Here is a 15,232-nt window from a genome sequence, read left to right as displayed (position 1 = left end):
CCGCGCCCTCATCGCTCTCCTCTCAGCTGCCTCACTGTGCTGTGCTTTTATGGGATGGTTGCTATGGAGGCATCTCTATTCTTTGCTGTTCAGCCATCCACATCCAGCCTTATCAGTCCCATCGTGTAGCGGGTCACGGTATCCAGCAGTGGCATGCACCGTGTGAACTGTGCTGCCGTTGAAAGTTAGACAGTTCATTCTAATGTAAGTCATAAAAATAGTGCAAGTAAATATATATATATTTGAAATGGCTGGACCACGTATTTAGTTTATAATACATTCAAATTCAGATTCAGAAAACTGGAAATTCAAAGGCATGTGGAACAGTTGCAACAACTGTACAATAGTACTAGCAGCCATGTGGTAGTTAAAATAGAATAAAATAAAATAGAATATGCTGAGATAAAGTATATAAAGTAAAATATCGTATTGACATTAATGTACATATGGTGCTAAAATGGTGCAAAGTGACACATGCATGCCAAAGTATAGCCATACCTATAATATTAAAGCTGTCCTCCCTTGAAAATCAAGTTTTTTTTTATGTTGTTAACACGTTCACATTATGTTTTTATATATGCTGAAAGACATCATGACTGAAATGAGCAGTTAACATCGTGGCAGACCTTTTCCACTGTTGAACTGCAGTGCAACGAGGACAGTCTCAACACAAATTCATAAAGTCAGGGTTTCGAGCACCCCAGTAGCTCAGTTGGTTGAGCAGGTGACCCATGTGTAGGGGCTAAAGTCCCTGATGCATTGGCAAAGGATCGAGTCCGACCCAGTTTCATATGCAACAAACTTAGGATTTCTTTATCTTCAGTGTTCTTTTTAGTCAGTTCAAACATCTGTGGCTGAACTACTTCAATATTCAATTTTGCCATTGTGTTGCACAGAGTAGATTTGTGGTGTCTGAGCAGTTTAGATGAGCAATGGTGCAGGTAAAGAATGGCACATTCTAGAGGAAGCATGGTGTAGAGTTAAGTCATTTTAAGGCATCAACTCAAAAAGAAAAAAAAAATCGGTGATCGGAGAGGCACTTTAATGACATTTTCTGCCATTTAGATGATTCAGATGTACCACATTAAACGGAAAACACAATTTTACCTTACGTATGTCTCTTTCTATGCATATTAAAATGACAAAATATGTGACTATACGTATGTGACATGCATTGTGTGCTATGTAGTTCTGTAAAGAAATAAGTAACCACACTAGGGACTAAAATATTAACGTATGTTCATCATTAGCAGATGGATCTCTGTTAATAAAGGGTTTTCTGTCTTTTTCCTTCAGGTAACAATTGCCCCTACATATCTGATGACCTGAACGAAGACACCATCAGTGTTCTGGTTCGTCTCATCACTGAGAAAAAAGGTACGAGCTCAGCAAAGCAGTGACGTCACACGTGAGCTAGTGGTCAGAGTCATTTCATCTCTCGTGGCTTTGTAGGCAACACGAGACCACAGTGTCATCACAGCCAGTCGCACACAACTGAGGCCATGTCTCTATTGTGGCCGGCTCAGCAGCTCTTCTTTTTTTTTCCATCTCAGATTGATGGGTTAAACTTGAGGAACTCAGTGTCTGTAGTCACATCTGTCAACACCAGAGGCATGGATGTTTTTATTAACCCTCTGAACCCCAAGCAGTTTGTGAGCATTCGTTGCTTCAGCTACTGTATGTTTTTACTCACTGTTGACTCATTTTTTACTGCAATATGAAGTTTTGTTCCTCTGTGGAAACCATGGCTAGAAGTAGAGCGAACTCAGAAATGCCTTTTGTGCAGTATCACAAAATCATAACGCCATCAATCGCACAAATAGAACAACTAGAATTTCATTAAATATTTATTTTACAATAATTGAAAAAAACCTGGATCAATATCTACAACATTTTTTCAAGTGCCCACATGTGTTACTAATACTAGAGAAAAAAAAATTGGGCCTCCACATCCAATAAATATTTTACTACTTACAATTTTAATGTGTTTCCACACTTGTCTTCTATCTGCTCTGTGTAATCACAGACTTGCAAGTCTGGCTGGTTCAGCCAAAAACTCCCTCAATTTTTTGTCATGTGACTGTTAGTCACAGCTGAGTTGGCAATGTCCTTGCGGTTGTGCCGAAGACCGTGGAATTTTGTGTTTTTTACTGAAACTGGTTCATGCAGACGGTACATTTTTGGGCACACTTTTGAATGATACAAGTAGAATAAAGTGGTTTAGGAAGATATCACAACTTTATGCTTAGATTTGGTTCCTTTTTCTGACAGAATTACACATCAATCATGATTAATTCAAGGAACAAGTTGAAAACACAGTTCTTTCTGTTTTTACAACATGACTGGTTGGTTTGAAGGCTCAAAAAGTTAAGCCAACTTCTCAGCTCATGATTACCTCTGACTCTTTAAACACGTTTGTTTACTTGTTTGTTAAAGGCTGATTTAACAGATAGCAGCTAATCGAAGCTCTTGGACCGGACATTTACTGTAATAATCAACAAATGACAGTTCCAACATTGCCGAAAGCTGATAAATGTTCGTAATTAGTGTTCATATATTGGATTTTTGGTATTACTCTAAGTTCCCTATGGTGCATCAACTACACCGACCTCGTTCATAAACTTTCCAAAGAGTTTGATTATTCTAAGTTATAGTATCGACTGGGACAAAAACAAAACCACTGACCCTACAAGTGAGTCTTATCTATATGTTTGTGTATTGTTCCAGAAAATGCTGCTGCCCTGGAGGAGCTGCTGCTGGAGTACGAGACCAAACAGTTGGCCATGAGCAAAGGCTCGTCAATCAAGTACGAGCCCACACAGACACTTACACACCCACAAATCATCGTATGCTTCTGCAGAGTCATGCTGCTCAAGGTCACATTTAACAAGGAGGCAAGGAAAGTTTGAGAGAGAGAAACAGTTTGGAGGCAGTCTCTTACCTGTCTTGCCAAGAGGTTCTCGTAAAAAGAAAAAAAAAGTGTGCTTGAGAGTGTGTTTGTGTGCATTGTGGGAGAGAGTTGGAGAAAACTTTGCCTCCTCCCTGCAGAAAAAAAAATACAGCTTATACTTTGCACTGAGAATGCATACCTAAACCTGACAATAAAATCCAGGCTACATTTATAGGAGTATAATTCCATATTATGCCTCCACTGTATGTTTAACTCAATAACTCCATCTGCATTTTATTATTTTTCTACCTGTTAAACAGAAACAATAGGATAGTAAAATGTAAAAACAAGGTTATGTGGGCTACATTTCCTCAGTGGAGGCTGTTTCTTGGCAGTGAGTCACTCCCACAGGTCTGCAGCGAGCGTCTCACACAGTCGTGACAGCTGTCTAGTCATGAGGCTTTAACAGCCAGTCTGTTGCTAAGCTCACTGGCTGTCACATAGCTCCAAGTCACACAATTTACATGACCGAGAGCGCCTGCGGTTGGAACTTGGGTTGTAAGTTACGACATTAAAATTGCCCAAGTAGTCAGAATTTAATCTAACAAGCCGAACAACACACCACAAGTCTCCACCACCGCACTTTGGCTTTTGCTTGAATACGTGTTCTACTTACACCTGAATTCTCCTAATTTGCCACCTATAAAGCTTAGATTCTCCAGATTGTGGTCTATTCTTTGCTTTGACCTAGCTTCTCCTGCAGAATCACAAAAGTTCATGTTATCACAATGTTATGTGATGGTAACTGGATCTAGTTCATGTCCATATGTACGCCACATGTACAATAGCGGCAGGTCTCAGAGGCCTGTTGCAGTGTGCTGCTGCTCAATGAGGCCGCTGTAACATGTGAGCTTTAGGTTCGAGAACATTCCAACACACACACACACGACATGCACACACAGTTCTGGAAAGCTTTCAGATTCTGTGTGTGTGTGTGTGTGGTGGGAGGTTTTGCAGGGGGTTTTGTGGGGTCACTACAGGTCACCAACGCAGGCATATCAGCTGCATTCATCTTTTTTGTTCTGCCTTTTAGCTCTGCACAAAACAACAATGGAAAGACACAAATGAAAAAAACATAATTCACTCTTTAAACATTACCAGATTAAACTCTAGTTTTCAGTTGTCAAAATTAATTTTCATTAGCGTAAGTACAGACTGTGATGGGACACATTTACAGCGTTGTCATCTTCATTTATGCTTTGTTGTCTAGCAACATAGACAAACTTTTCCTAACTGTCTAGTTGAAAGCAGTGGGGACCTCAAGAGCCAATATTGTCTCCACATTTATTACTATCTGCATAAATGATCTGGGATGAAAAGACTTGCATTTTAGTAATGTTAGTAAAATAAAATAAAATGTGGCTGTAAGAACAAGAGGAGGGATATGATGTGTGCTTAAAAAGTATGTATAAATAATTAGTGTGCATGCTGATTTATTGCCATGACACACTGCACAGTTTGATTACAACAGAGAGGTTTAACGTCACAAGTAACACCTTTGCTGTGTATTTTTCCTGCCATCCCCATTCTGTCATGAAGAAAGATTTATTAACAATCATATTTGAAACCTTTGAACCCCAAAAGCTATTACAATTTTTTAAAGGCTTGCATTTTTTTAATTACACTATTTACATACAATCTGTGCTAACCAGATTCCGTAATAAACATTGCAACTCATTGCAGGAAGGAAGTCATGAGTGACTCAGCTGTGAACAACAGCCGCACGACGAAGATTAAGGGACTTTAATATACTCTGTAATGTATAGGGCAATCATTGTTTTTCCACTATTGATGACACCTGTGACAACTTGGAACTTTTTTTTTCTTGGCATCATAACTTTGTCATACAGCACAAAAGATATTTCGAAGTTTTCTCTACTTCTAGCTAGAACTGTGTTGTTTCCATAGAGCTACAGGACTTATATTAGTCACATGTTGCAGTGAAAAATGAGCCCACGCCTACAGACTGTTTGGGGTTCAGAGGTTTTATTTAAAGTTTTTCCATAGTCTGTGTTTGTAGTGAAATGAACCATATGGTTTGACTAAACTGAAACTGTATATGACTGAGAGTTTTGATCATGTCCTGTCTTCTTTCCTCCCAGGTTCCCGATGCTGTCCCCCTTGTCTCCGTTCCGCTCCCTGCCCAGGCTCTGCCCCCACCAGTCCCACCTCCACACCATCTCCGGCCTCTCCGGTTTGGCCCCCAAACACGGCTACCGCTGCACCCGCTGCGCCCAGAGAAAGTGGCCTCCTGTTCTCATTCCTCCCCTGGATTCTTTCAAAGATCCACTGAAGCCCCCGCAGACCCTCATCCTGCCCTCCCTGGACACATCTAGTGACCAGCAGAAGAACCCCCTGCTGGGGGGAGTGTGCGTGGACACACACCGTACGCAAGCTGTCGTGCCAAAAACTGTACAGGAAAAAGTGGAAGGAAGTGAAGTGAAGGAGAAGAAGGAGGGAGAGCTCACAGTGCTGTCTGTCGGGAGGTGAGTCTGCTTTATACTGATTGTAAGTTGTTTAGTTAAAATTGTCCAGTTGTCATGTAAATAGATACATTTACTCATGTAGTGTGAACATTTTTAAGCTACTTCTACTTTAGTTGAGCACTCATATGCTCATATTCTGCATTTTAGAGGCAAATATTGTATGTTTTCTCAACATTTTTATGAAAATTAGCTGTTATTTACTTTGCAGATCAGGGTTTCGTATCATATACTTTATATGCTGCATTGTTTTAGATTAAAGTTGCCAGTAACATGAAAATTAATATTCCTCCTTTCACACCAAATTTTGGCAATTATCTCCGCTGGATATATATAGAATAATTTTACTTACATGCAAACATATTTCAAATGCTTTTTTCTGATTGTATTTCTGTAATTTTCCTTCTTTTTTTTAATGACCAGCCTTTACTTTAAGGAATATTTCTGTACTCTATTGTTGCCACTTTGCCACTAATTAAAAGATTTGATTACTTCTTCCAGTACTGATACATTCACAGCAAGAAAGTTACTGATTTGTTGCAAAAAAAACAAAAACAAAAACAAAAACAAAAAACCACACACCATCATCAGATCTGATATTTTACTTCACAGGGTTTTCGATGTACTACTCAACAGCAAAATGTCTTGATTCTTAAATAAAACAAACCAAAAAAAAAAGCAGAACATCTAAAATGAGTATTCAGGCCTCACAGACTGTCAGACAGAAAATCTGCACATTTCTGTATGCACATTTGTGACACTTGCACTGCAGTGATAATCTAAATGTAATAACAATTCTATCTTTTGTTCAATTCATAGATTTCAAGTCGCTCAGATCCCCGAGCAGAAGCCTGTCACTGTGGAAACCAAGACATCATCTCAGGAGCAAAGAAACTCCCTGTTTGGTGGGAAATCCTTCTGCTCTTCATCATCTGGCATCAGGAGGTAATATCTCCAAAACAAATAATGACACACTTTCTCTTCTACTGTCTAATTGCTAATATTCTGTCCTTCATCTTTTCACTCTCGTTGGAGCTACTTGTGTCCCTCCTCGTTTCTTTCTGTTTCTTCCTCACTACTACGACGCTGCCAATTTTGAAACACTTTTAAGTGCCGTGAAGCAGTTTAGAGGTTGCTCCAGCCAAGACTGAATTACATTTCACCGGGAGAGGAAATTATATGCAGTATGATGAGTTTAGCTGAGGAGTGTCTCTAAAACGATTTGGGAAATGATCCTCTTCTGTTTCCAGCTGACCGGTTATGAATGTGTGCCAACGCTCTCTGTGGTTAGTCAGAGCTCAGTCAGTTTTATTACAGTAATCATCTGGGCCTCCCCGCTGTCAAAATCGTTTGTTTCATCATTTTCTACACTTAAAGGGAATCTCTTCACTGGCAACTAATGCTTCAACATCAGCCAAAGGGGGGAATAATGACACCAGCGTGTTCTAAAATAAGTTAAATGTCATTACTTTGTTAGTTAATAATATAGGTGTCTTTCATTTAAATGCCACTTTTTGACTTCTTCTTTCCAGGTGAAGAGACAAAGAAACGCTGTACGAAAATGCTACCTCGCTGAAGATGACCTCATCATCCGGGGACAACTTGACCGCCGGCATGGAGGGAGTTTTCAGATTCCGAGAAACCGGAAGCACCTCCTGCTGGAAGAAGTTGTTTCTAGTTATGCGATAAGAGGAATATAACTATTTATTATAATGTTTAAAAAGAAAAAAAAAAGTACTTTTGAGAGGAGAAGTTCAGCCTAAATCACTGCTGCTTCACTGTCCCGGTCCAAACAAGCCTGTTGGAGACACAAGTGGACGGGATTTCTTTTAAAGCTCTGTGATGAACAAATATTAATAACTGAAACTAGAAGGAGGAAGAAAGTTTGGATGAGAAATCAGTTCACTCTCAACCCTGTTGTTTGTGCTTCCATTTATAAAAACTACACAGGGGTACAACACATAAAGTGCATGTAGGCATCTGCATACACTCACCAATGGCTACCCATCAAAACACAACCCCAGTCTTCCCTGTGTGTACCTTGCTGACAAACCCCCCCTCCACAAATCTCTCATTTATAAGCTTAAAAAAAGAGGGAAACATCACGCCAAGTTGTCTGCAACCAAGTGCCACATGAATGAGCACATGAAAGCGCATGGATGATTTCATCAGCTTGTAAGACTTCTGTGATTTTTGAATCATATGACACTTGATTACTGCAATAAGTATTGAATTCGATATAATTTGGTATGAAACCTACAAGTGAGCTGAGTTTTTAAACCACGAGGATCTGGAATGTAGTCTTAACTCACTGCACTCACTTATTAAACACCATGAAACATGCATACAGCAACCTACCCGCCGTCAGCATGAACAGCTTTCGTAACTTTTAAGCTCGTAGACTAGATTCAAGTAGGTGATCAGGGGCCAAATTTCGCTTTAGCCGGGCTCCTCATACTTAGCACACCATTTTTTTAATGCCACTGCAGCCCAGTGGATTATTACAGGGTGCGAACTGTCATTTGGGTCCTAAGGTGAAAACGTAGATGTGTAGGTAGTTCTCACTTTTTGTAGAAGAAAACATGTAAATGAATGTACATATGTAAATATGGGTGGGTATATAAAAAAAGAAACACACTACACTTGGCTTTTATAATTTAAACACACGGTATGCGTGAGGTGATACATTAGATCCCCTCGAATGGGAAAGAAACAACTGCACCAGCGAGTCCATCAATCAAGAACCAGCAAACTCTGTCACGGCATCGTGCATATAAGCTAAACTGATGATTAAAAATGAACATCAAATACGTTATTTTTCTATCACTTTGGTGGACGGTTTCAGTGTTTTCCTTCTTTTGCGACTGTTAGTTTTCCATTGAAATCATGAACTTTTAAAACCTACACAAACAGTCAGTACACAAAGCCAGACTCCAGTTATGCAACTCCATAACTGTAAGAAACCACTTCCATATAAATAAACACACACACACACACACACACACACACACACATTAATTTTTTATAGCTTAATTAAATAAACCAACCAGTGGCTGCAGAGAATTAGCGGTTGCAATGCCTCAAAGTCGTGCAGCTTACTTGGCTTTAGTTTACATCCTCGTGGGTTTTAAAGCGTGTACTATAATCATAGAGCTCTTTTTTTTCAACTACTCATTTTCATATTTTCTTATTATGTTGTTATGAGGAATATGACAACATGTCTGGAGGACAGGATATTTATTGGCTGAAGTTACAGTTACATGTTTTCATTTGATCTGTTTTTAATACTATTCTTAGTATTATTAGAGTTATTATTAAATGTTTTCAAGCTGAAGTGTTGCCGGTAGGAAGGAAAGGAAACAAGCATTCATCTCATCAGCTTTGTAGCTTGCATTTATATGATATTACAATTTTTTCTGTATGATGTTTTTACTCTTGAAATAAAAGAAGAGGTGTATTTTAAAAGCTGCCTGGTGTGCCTGTTGCTGACATAGTTGATGTATGTGAGCGAGCCCATGATGAACCCTCAAAGTCCCAAAACTTCATAAGCGAACGCCTTTCTTGTTTGTTGGCCACTACCACCCCCTAGTGGAAGTCATTAGATTAAAGGTTACGCAGCTGCTCAGCTCAGCTACATTTCACCTAAAAATTTAAATCCCCTTAATTACAGTTAATACATTATGAACTCCTAACAAATGTCACTGCTTTTAATCACAACTGCTCTGAAGCTTTACTGTTGCGTGTTCCTGGTTTTCATTATGACTTCCAAGAATACTTTACATGACTTAAAGGAAAGTATCGCCGCAACCGTATTGTCAAAATTTGTTTATTATAGCATCATTTTAACTTCCTTCACATTTTATTACTCAAAGTGACACACGCTCTATTCCAGGAGCCTTTAAAAGCCACAGTGTGGTTGAACCCTGAAGGGAACACAGTAATGTTTTTCCAATATGCAGCTCAGAGGAAGGTGAACTGTTTGTTCCAGATACACAAACATCAGCTGCAAGAGTTATCCAGCAGAGTTGTAGGGAAAAAAACAACCACAACAAACCACTCACAGCTGTGAAGCACTGTGTAGGTTAGCGCCGTCATTACAACACAGGTTTTCTTTTCAAACACAAAAACACAACCTTACGCATCTTGTAATAATTTTAATGCCGTAAGCTAGCATGATTTAGAAGTTCATTTATTACCTTTCCATCATCATGGCTGCACTTTGGAAAACTCAGCTTTATATTACACCAAGAAAGTTCCAAATTATTTCCTTTTAATTTGGTCTCTGTGAAATTTACAAATGGAACTTATAAAAGTGCAGCATCTGTCTATTCCGACACACTTGGAGACAACAAAAAAAACACAAGGAACAATATGTAAATTATAATTCTTTCATGGAAGCGCACATGCTTCTTCAAACAGAAGTCCTGCGTTTGCTCAACAGACAGCTGCTGAACATTTAGCATTGATGATGCACTCTTGAGGCAGCTAAGTGTATCACCAAAACCCTTTGCGTTCCTGCTGAGATTGTTTCACGTACTGGATCAGAGTTGTGTTGTCAAACAGTGGTTCACACTTCTTGGTTTTGGTAAAGACTGTTTGCACTTGTTGGTGAGATTGCTGCGGGCGTCCTGCCCAGCCAGGAAGTAAAGGATGGGGTCCACACAGCTGTTGGCGCTGGCCAAAGGTCGCGTCACCTTGTAGGCCACACTGGAGGCCTCCAGCAAACTACAGCTAATCTGTTGGACATAGAAAAAGTTTCAAACACTGAGCTTTTAAAGTCATCGCGACACATTTAGTACCAAAGAAGTGTTTGTCCTCACCTGTGTTGGATCGACTTGCCTCAGGTATCTAAAAGAGTAGTAAAGGCTCCTGGTGAGGTGGAACGGGAGGAAACAGAGCATAAACGCTGCCAGCACGATGATGATCATCTTCACTGACTTCTTCTTGGACGTTGCTGGGCCTCTCCTTGCACCCGCAGCTCTCCCTTCAGAGCTCCAGCTCGGCTCGAGAAGCTTTTTCACCATGAGTCCGTAGCAAACCATCACCACCATGAAGGGCAGAGCAAACATGAGCACCGACACCACCGAGCTGTACACCAGGAAGTCGTCGAAAAGCTCCGGGCTGGTGGTGTCGTAACAGATCCGTTCAGTGTCCACATCCCTGGTGAGGGAGAGAACAGATTGGAGATGCTTAGGACTTTAAAAAGGTGGCATTGATCTATATTCAGTGAGATAGGAGTGAGCAAAGAAGCAGTATAAAATGTAAATTTGTTAGCTAGCACCCCATTAAAACACACTAAGATAAGGCACTTGGCAAAATTGGCCAGCCACAAGAATCAATAGTCCACAGTTAAACACAATTAGAGACACTTTCAGTAAACAGATGTAGAAATGAAGAATGATTTTTAGAAAAAAAAAAAGAAATAAAGAAAATGTGTAGAAATTCAAATCACCTAGTTCTTGAAAAGTAGAGGACGGGTGCCTGGCAGAATAAAACACAGGCCCACACTGCCACTGATATCAACCTGGCACGACGGGCGCTGAACCAGTTTAGGGAGCGGACTGGATAGCAGATGCCAACAAACCGATGCAGACTGATGCAGCACAGGAACAGAATGGAACCTATCAGAATGATAAATATTCAATACGTTTTTTTTAAAAAAAAAGTACTGTAATGAACATTATTCACAGTATATCCTATTATTTAACTGTTATTTAACACCTTTTAATAGTGACCCAGTCTGTTCTTTTCCATTTTTATTGTGTGTTTTTATATTTTGCCTGTACTTTTTATACATGTTGTTTTCCTGTCTTACCTTGTCTCTGCGTGTTGTATTTCTTTATTATGTAAAAACACTTTGCGAATTCTGTTCTTAGAAAGTGCTATACAAATAAAGTTTATTATTATTATTATTATTGTTATTATTATTTAAGCCATATTTATTCATCCCATTACTTATTTTTAGAGATATTCTAATATGTATCAGATGGCCATGATATGATATCATATTATGTAATATACTGAGCATATAGTGTTTTCTGGGCTGCAGGGTGGCGCAGTTGGTAGCACTGTTGCCTATTTTCCTATTGTAACATGTCTTGTTTTATAATATTCTGCCATTATTGTACTGCACTTTTCACATTTATATTGTGTTATATTGAATTGTAATATTTCTTGTTGTAGCATGATATGTAATATATGATATACTACTCTACATATACTATACACTGTGCTATGCTATGCTATGCTATCATAAACTACACTATTTTTCACTATTTACTGGACCATTTCATTTAGTTTAGCATTATTTTGCATAGTACTGTTTATTCTCTAGTATCACATCCTCTTGACTGCATTCTGTCATTTCAGATCTGAGTAGTTTATATCATAGCACATTATAATGTCTTCTTATTGTACTTCATCTTGTTGTACAATGGGACACTATAAAGTACTGCATGCATTTCATCATTTTTCATAGTAATTTATGTCATATTGCATGTGTTCACAAAATACTATTTCATCTTATTGTATCACAATGTAATTTATTGTAACACACTGTCTTGTACTATATCTTGCCATAACTGTACCATAAGTCAAACTCAGCTGCTGTACTGTGTTGTGCGTAGAAGGCCAAAACTGTACCATATAAGTTGGCGTAAAACAGGAAGCGTATGACCTTGCAGAAGGGTTCACTGAACGGCCAGTCGTTCTCATCGGCGTAGTAGTAGATGAGGAAGGGCAGAGTGAAGACGTAGAGCGTGTCACACATGGTCAGGTTGAACATGTAGATGGTGGAGGGCTTCCAGCGCTTTGTGCGGAACACAATCACGTACAGCGCTGTGGCATTCAGCGCCAGGCCAATCACAAAGACCAGAGCGTAGCTGACAGGGAGGAGAATGTATTTGAACTCTTCATTAAATTCACAGTAGAAGGCGCTGAAATTGGTTTGGTTGGTCCCGTCAAAGTCAGAGGAGGCCATCTTGACTGTGAGAACACCTGAGGGAAAGATTTGTACAAAGGAATACATTATGAATATGTTGTATTTTAACTTTTACGTATCCATCTTTATAATACCTATAAAAAGTTTTCACCCCTCTTGGACACTTTCCCCCTTTTATTGCTTTTCAACAGTAAATCATGGTCACTTTAATTTGAGTTTTGGGACAAGAGTTTACAAAAAAGACTCATTCATGTCAAAGTGAAAACAGTAACGTCAATTAATTAAAACCATAAAATGTAAAATATTACATAAGATTACAAGCTGGACGAGCTATGTTTGCTGAGAGAAGCCTGCAGAGAGTGGAGGGACTGCTGTGTGTTTGCTTTAACAGAAACATGGCTCCATGACAACATCCCAGACGGACATACAACTGGAGGGAACGACATTATTCCGGATGGACAGACAGGCACCTAGCTCTGGACAGCATCTGCAGCTTCACCATCGTCACACTACTGTCTATGTCTTTGTGTCCCTGAAGACCTATAAGGATCTGAAGAGGTTCGCCATGTTCAACGTGATGGTGGCGCACATGGACGCAGCGGCCCCTTCAGCAAAATGACAATAAACTTGATTTGATTTGATTTAATTTTGATTTGATTTGGTTGCTCAAGTGATGACCAATTGCCAGTCAAGTGCAGTCTGCAAGAGAACTAGGACTTTAGAAAATTATTGTTTTCTAGCAAGACAATGACCTGAAGCATACAGCCAAAGCTACACAGAAATGGTTTAAAGACAACAAGGCGAATGTTGTGGAGTGGCAGAGTCAGAGCCCAGACCATCAACTCAGAATTTGTAACTGGACATGAAAAGTGCTGTTCACTCATGATCCCCATGCAACCTGAGAGTTTTGTAATGAAGAATGGGGTATAATCATAGTATCCACATGTGCAAAGCTGATTCAGACCTATCACACAGGCTTATTTTAGTAGATGCACTTTAGGTTGCAATCAATGTGATTGCAACCTAAAGATTGCATTACTAAATACTGACTTGAAGTAGGTGAATATTTATGCAATCCCCTATTTTATATGCTTGATGAACTGAACCTTGTAGAAATCTGTTTTCAATTTGACATGAAAGAGTCTTTTGTTTGTAAATTCATTTAAAAAAAAAGCCAAATTCAATTGACCATGATTCAAAGTTGAAGCGGAATAAAAGGAAAAAATTTCCAAGGAGGTTAAACACTTTTATGAGGCACTGCGTAATCATCACGAGGAAACTATCACACACACACACACACACACACACACACACACACAAGTATGTAGACACAGGAAATGGGTTTGATTCAGCCATTCCCTTTGGTACGCTTCAGCGGCACAGTCCAGTATAAGTCATACCACGCTCAAGTCCTGTGACAAGCCCATTGTGATTTTGCAATCGAATTTACACAATTCAGCTTGACTCACCCCATTTCAATGTCAGTTTCCATTTTGCAGAATTTAAACCATTTTAATGCTGATTTCCTTCAATTGTCCTTTACTTTCTGAGTGGATGATTGAGTTAATGAATTGTAAGAAACTGAGAGGAGAAGATGATACTTAAATGCTGCCACCCGTGCTAAATCACAAGTGATTATTATATGCTTGCTTAAACCCTTTGCAAGATGCAAATTTAATGGCTCCAGTACAAAGAAATGCTAGCATTCCTCCACCATCTGGCTTAACAGGTTTCTATAATAACATAAAAATAGATCAACACCTCTGACATACATGCCAGTAACCTTACTGTTAGTATTTGTTTCAGAACGCTGATTGACGCAGAGCTGTTGTGTGGCCACAACTTTTCACATAATGTATTCTGCAGCTGTGTTCTCATGCCGAAAAACAGTCCTCATTCTGGCACTTTGCATGTCAAAGTTTTCTAAAAAGCCTCACAGCTGTAAGAGGGAGAAACAGAGGAATAACTTTTTAATTCAAACCAGACCCTGTTTTGAGATCTTTTTCAGATTTTTCTCTTCTGGTTTACTCACTGCCGCGTGCAGTTTAGTTCTGGCTCACACAGCCTCCACGCGTTTCTTTGTTTATCCGACAAACTCAAGTTTAAACCAGTCCTTTAAAAACATACATGCAAATTAGATAGTAAATGCCAGACTTACTAGTTTTGCAGTTGACTGATGAGTTAACCTACAGCGCCCTTTTAGTTTTTTCCTTCTTTTTTCTTTATCAAAAACATTGCCTTGTGCTCACGGGAACCTCTCTCCTTTTTTTCTCTTCAAAACTGCTGCAGGTTAAACGTAACAGATAGCAGACGTGAGACAGAGACGCCCCTTTAGTAGCCCCCCAAAATTCCTCTGACCTGCTGTGTGCATGTCAGACCAAACTGAGCACAACTTACTACATTTCAGCGATAAAGTAGTCTGTGTTGGCTGTACACGAACGTCCACAAAAACCTTTAAAATGTACAAGATTACTCACAATGTAAGAATGCTATCACGCTGACTATCCTGTGCAGTGTATCCTCAGTGTGTTGTTTATGGCTTGATGACTACCTAAGATACTTGAGTGGGTGAAAAAACTTGTCAAGGTGTGTACTTGTCTAACAAGCTGCAGCCTGTAGACAGTGGGAGCAGTTGGAACCTGAGGCTCAGATGTTTACTATGGACACTAACTGCAGCAGGACGGTTAAAACTGTTCCAATATTTATTTTTGCAGTTTAGTAATTTCAAGGGATTTGTTAAAATAATTAAGTAGAAAAACAGGGGAAGTGCATAAATCCTATTGAAATCATTTTATGTAAACCCAATTCTATGATAAGGTCTATATTACTGTCAGCTGTTACTTTTTAAAAAATTTTTAA

At 39.3% G+C, this 15,232-nt stretch overlaps 2 protein-coding genes across 6 annotated transcripts in view; one reads left to right on the top strand and one right to left on the bottom strand.

Moving 5' to 3' along the window:
* relt (RELT TNF receptor) overlaps positions 1-8,901 on the top strand; it is a 29,861-nt gene extending 20,960 nt beyond the window's left edge. For 2 of the 3 annotated variants that reach the window (XM_008286701.1, XM_008286699.1), the window contains exons 7-11: positions 1,297-1,377; positions 2,728-2,806; positions 5,053-5,436; positions 6,253-6,378; positions 6,966-8,901. In XM_008286701.1, coding sequence (XP_008284923.1) covers positions 1,297-1,377; positions 2,728-2,806; positions 5,053-5,436; positions 6,253-6,378; positions 6,966-6,969 — 674 coding nt within the window. In that variant the 3' untranslated portion in view covers positions 6,970-8,901. Of the gene's footprint in view, positions 1-1,296; positions 1,378-2,727; positions 2,807-5,052; positions 5,437-6,252; positions 6,383-6,965 lie in introns of those variants that run through there. The other variant, XM_008286700.1, reaches the window with a different exon arrangement.
* Positions 8,902-9,243: 342 nt separating this feature from the next.
* Positions 9,244-14,920, bottom strand: p2ry2.1 (purinergic receptor P2Y2, tandem duplicate 1). Of its 3 annotated transcripts, none has more exons than XM_008286697.1 (5): positions 14,851-14,920; positions 12,076-12,429; positions 10,886-11,054; positions 10,254-10,593; positions 9,244-10,169 (listed from the first exon to the last, which is right to left on the bottom strand). In XM_008286697.1, the coding sequence occupies exons 2-5, from the start codon at positions 12,410-12,412 to the stop codon at positions 9,975-9,977; spliced, it is 1,041 nt and encodes a 346-aa protein (XP_008284919.1). In that variant the 5' UTR covers positions 12,413-12,429; positions 14,851-14,920; the 3' UTR covers positions 9,244-9,974. The 3 variants fall into 3 exon arrangements, with proteins under 3 accessions (XP_008284919.1, XP_008284918.1, XP_008284920.1); XM_008286696.1 differs by lacking the exon at positions 14,851-14,920 and adding an exon at positions 14,532-14,820; XM_008286698.1 differs by lacking the exon at positions 14,851-14,920 and adding an exon at positions 14,532-14,817 and having other exon boundaries at positions 12,076-12,314.
* Positions 14,921-15,232: the final 312 nt, after the last annotated feature.

The sequence above is a fragment of the Stegastes partitus genome, unplaced genomic scaffold (assembly GCF_000690725.1).
Source record: "Stegastes partitus isolate 25-593 unplaced genomic scaffold, Stegastes_partitus-1.0.2 Scaffold465, whole genome shotgun sequence".
Classification (NCBI taxonomy): domain Eukaryota; kingdom Metazoa; phylum Chordata; class Actinopteri; family Pomacentridae; genus Stegastes; species Stegastes partitus.
The sequence above is the reverse complement of the archived record's forward strand: the minus strand, read 5'-3'. Positions and strand labels throughout refer to the sequence as shown.

What these genes read in the sequence shown, in the direction of transcription:
- p2ry2.1 (XM_008286697.1), bottom strand. Translation starts at nt 12,412, where the DNA reads ATGGCCTCCTCTGACTTTGACGGGACCAACCAAACCAATTTCAGCGCC. An exon ending in CTCTACTTTTCAAGAACTAG is followed by an intron (nt 10,594 to 10,885) that starts GTGATTTGAATT and finishes CTCCCTCACCAG; the next exon opens with GGATGTGGACACTGAACGGA. An exon ending in GGCAAGTCGATCCAACACAG is followed by an intron (nt 10,170 to 10,253) that starts GTGAGGACAAAC and finishes TATGTCCAACAG; the next exon opens with ATTAGCTGTAGTTTGCTGGA.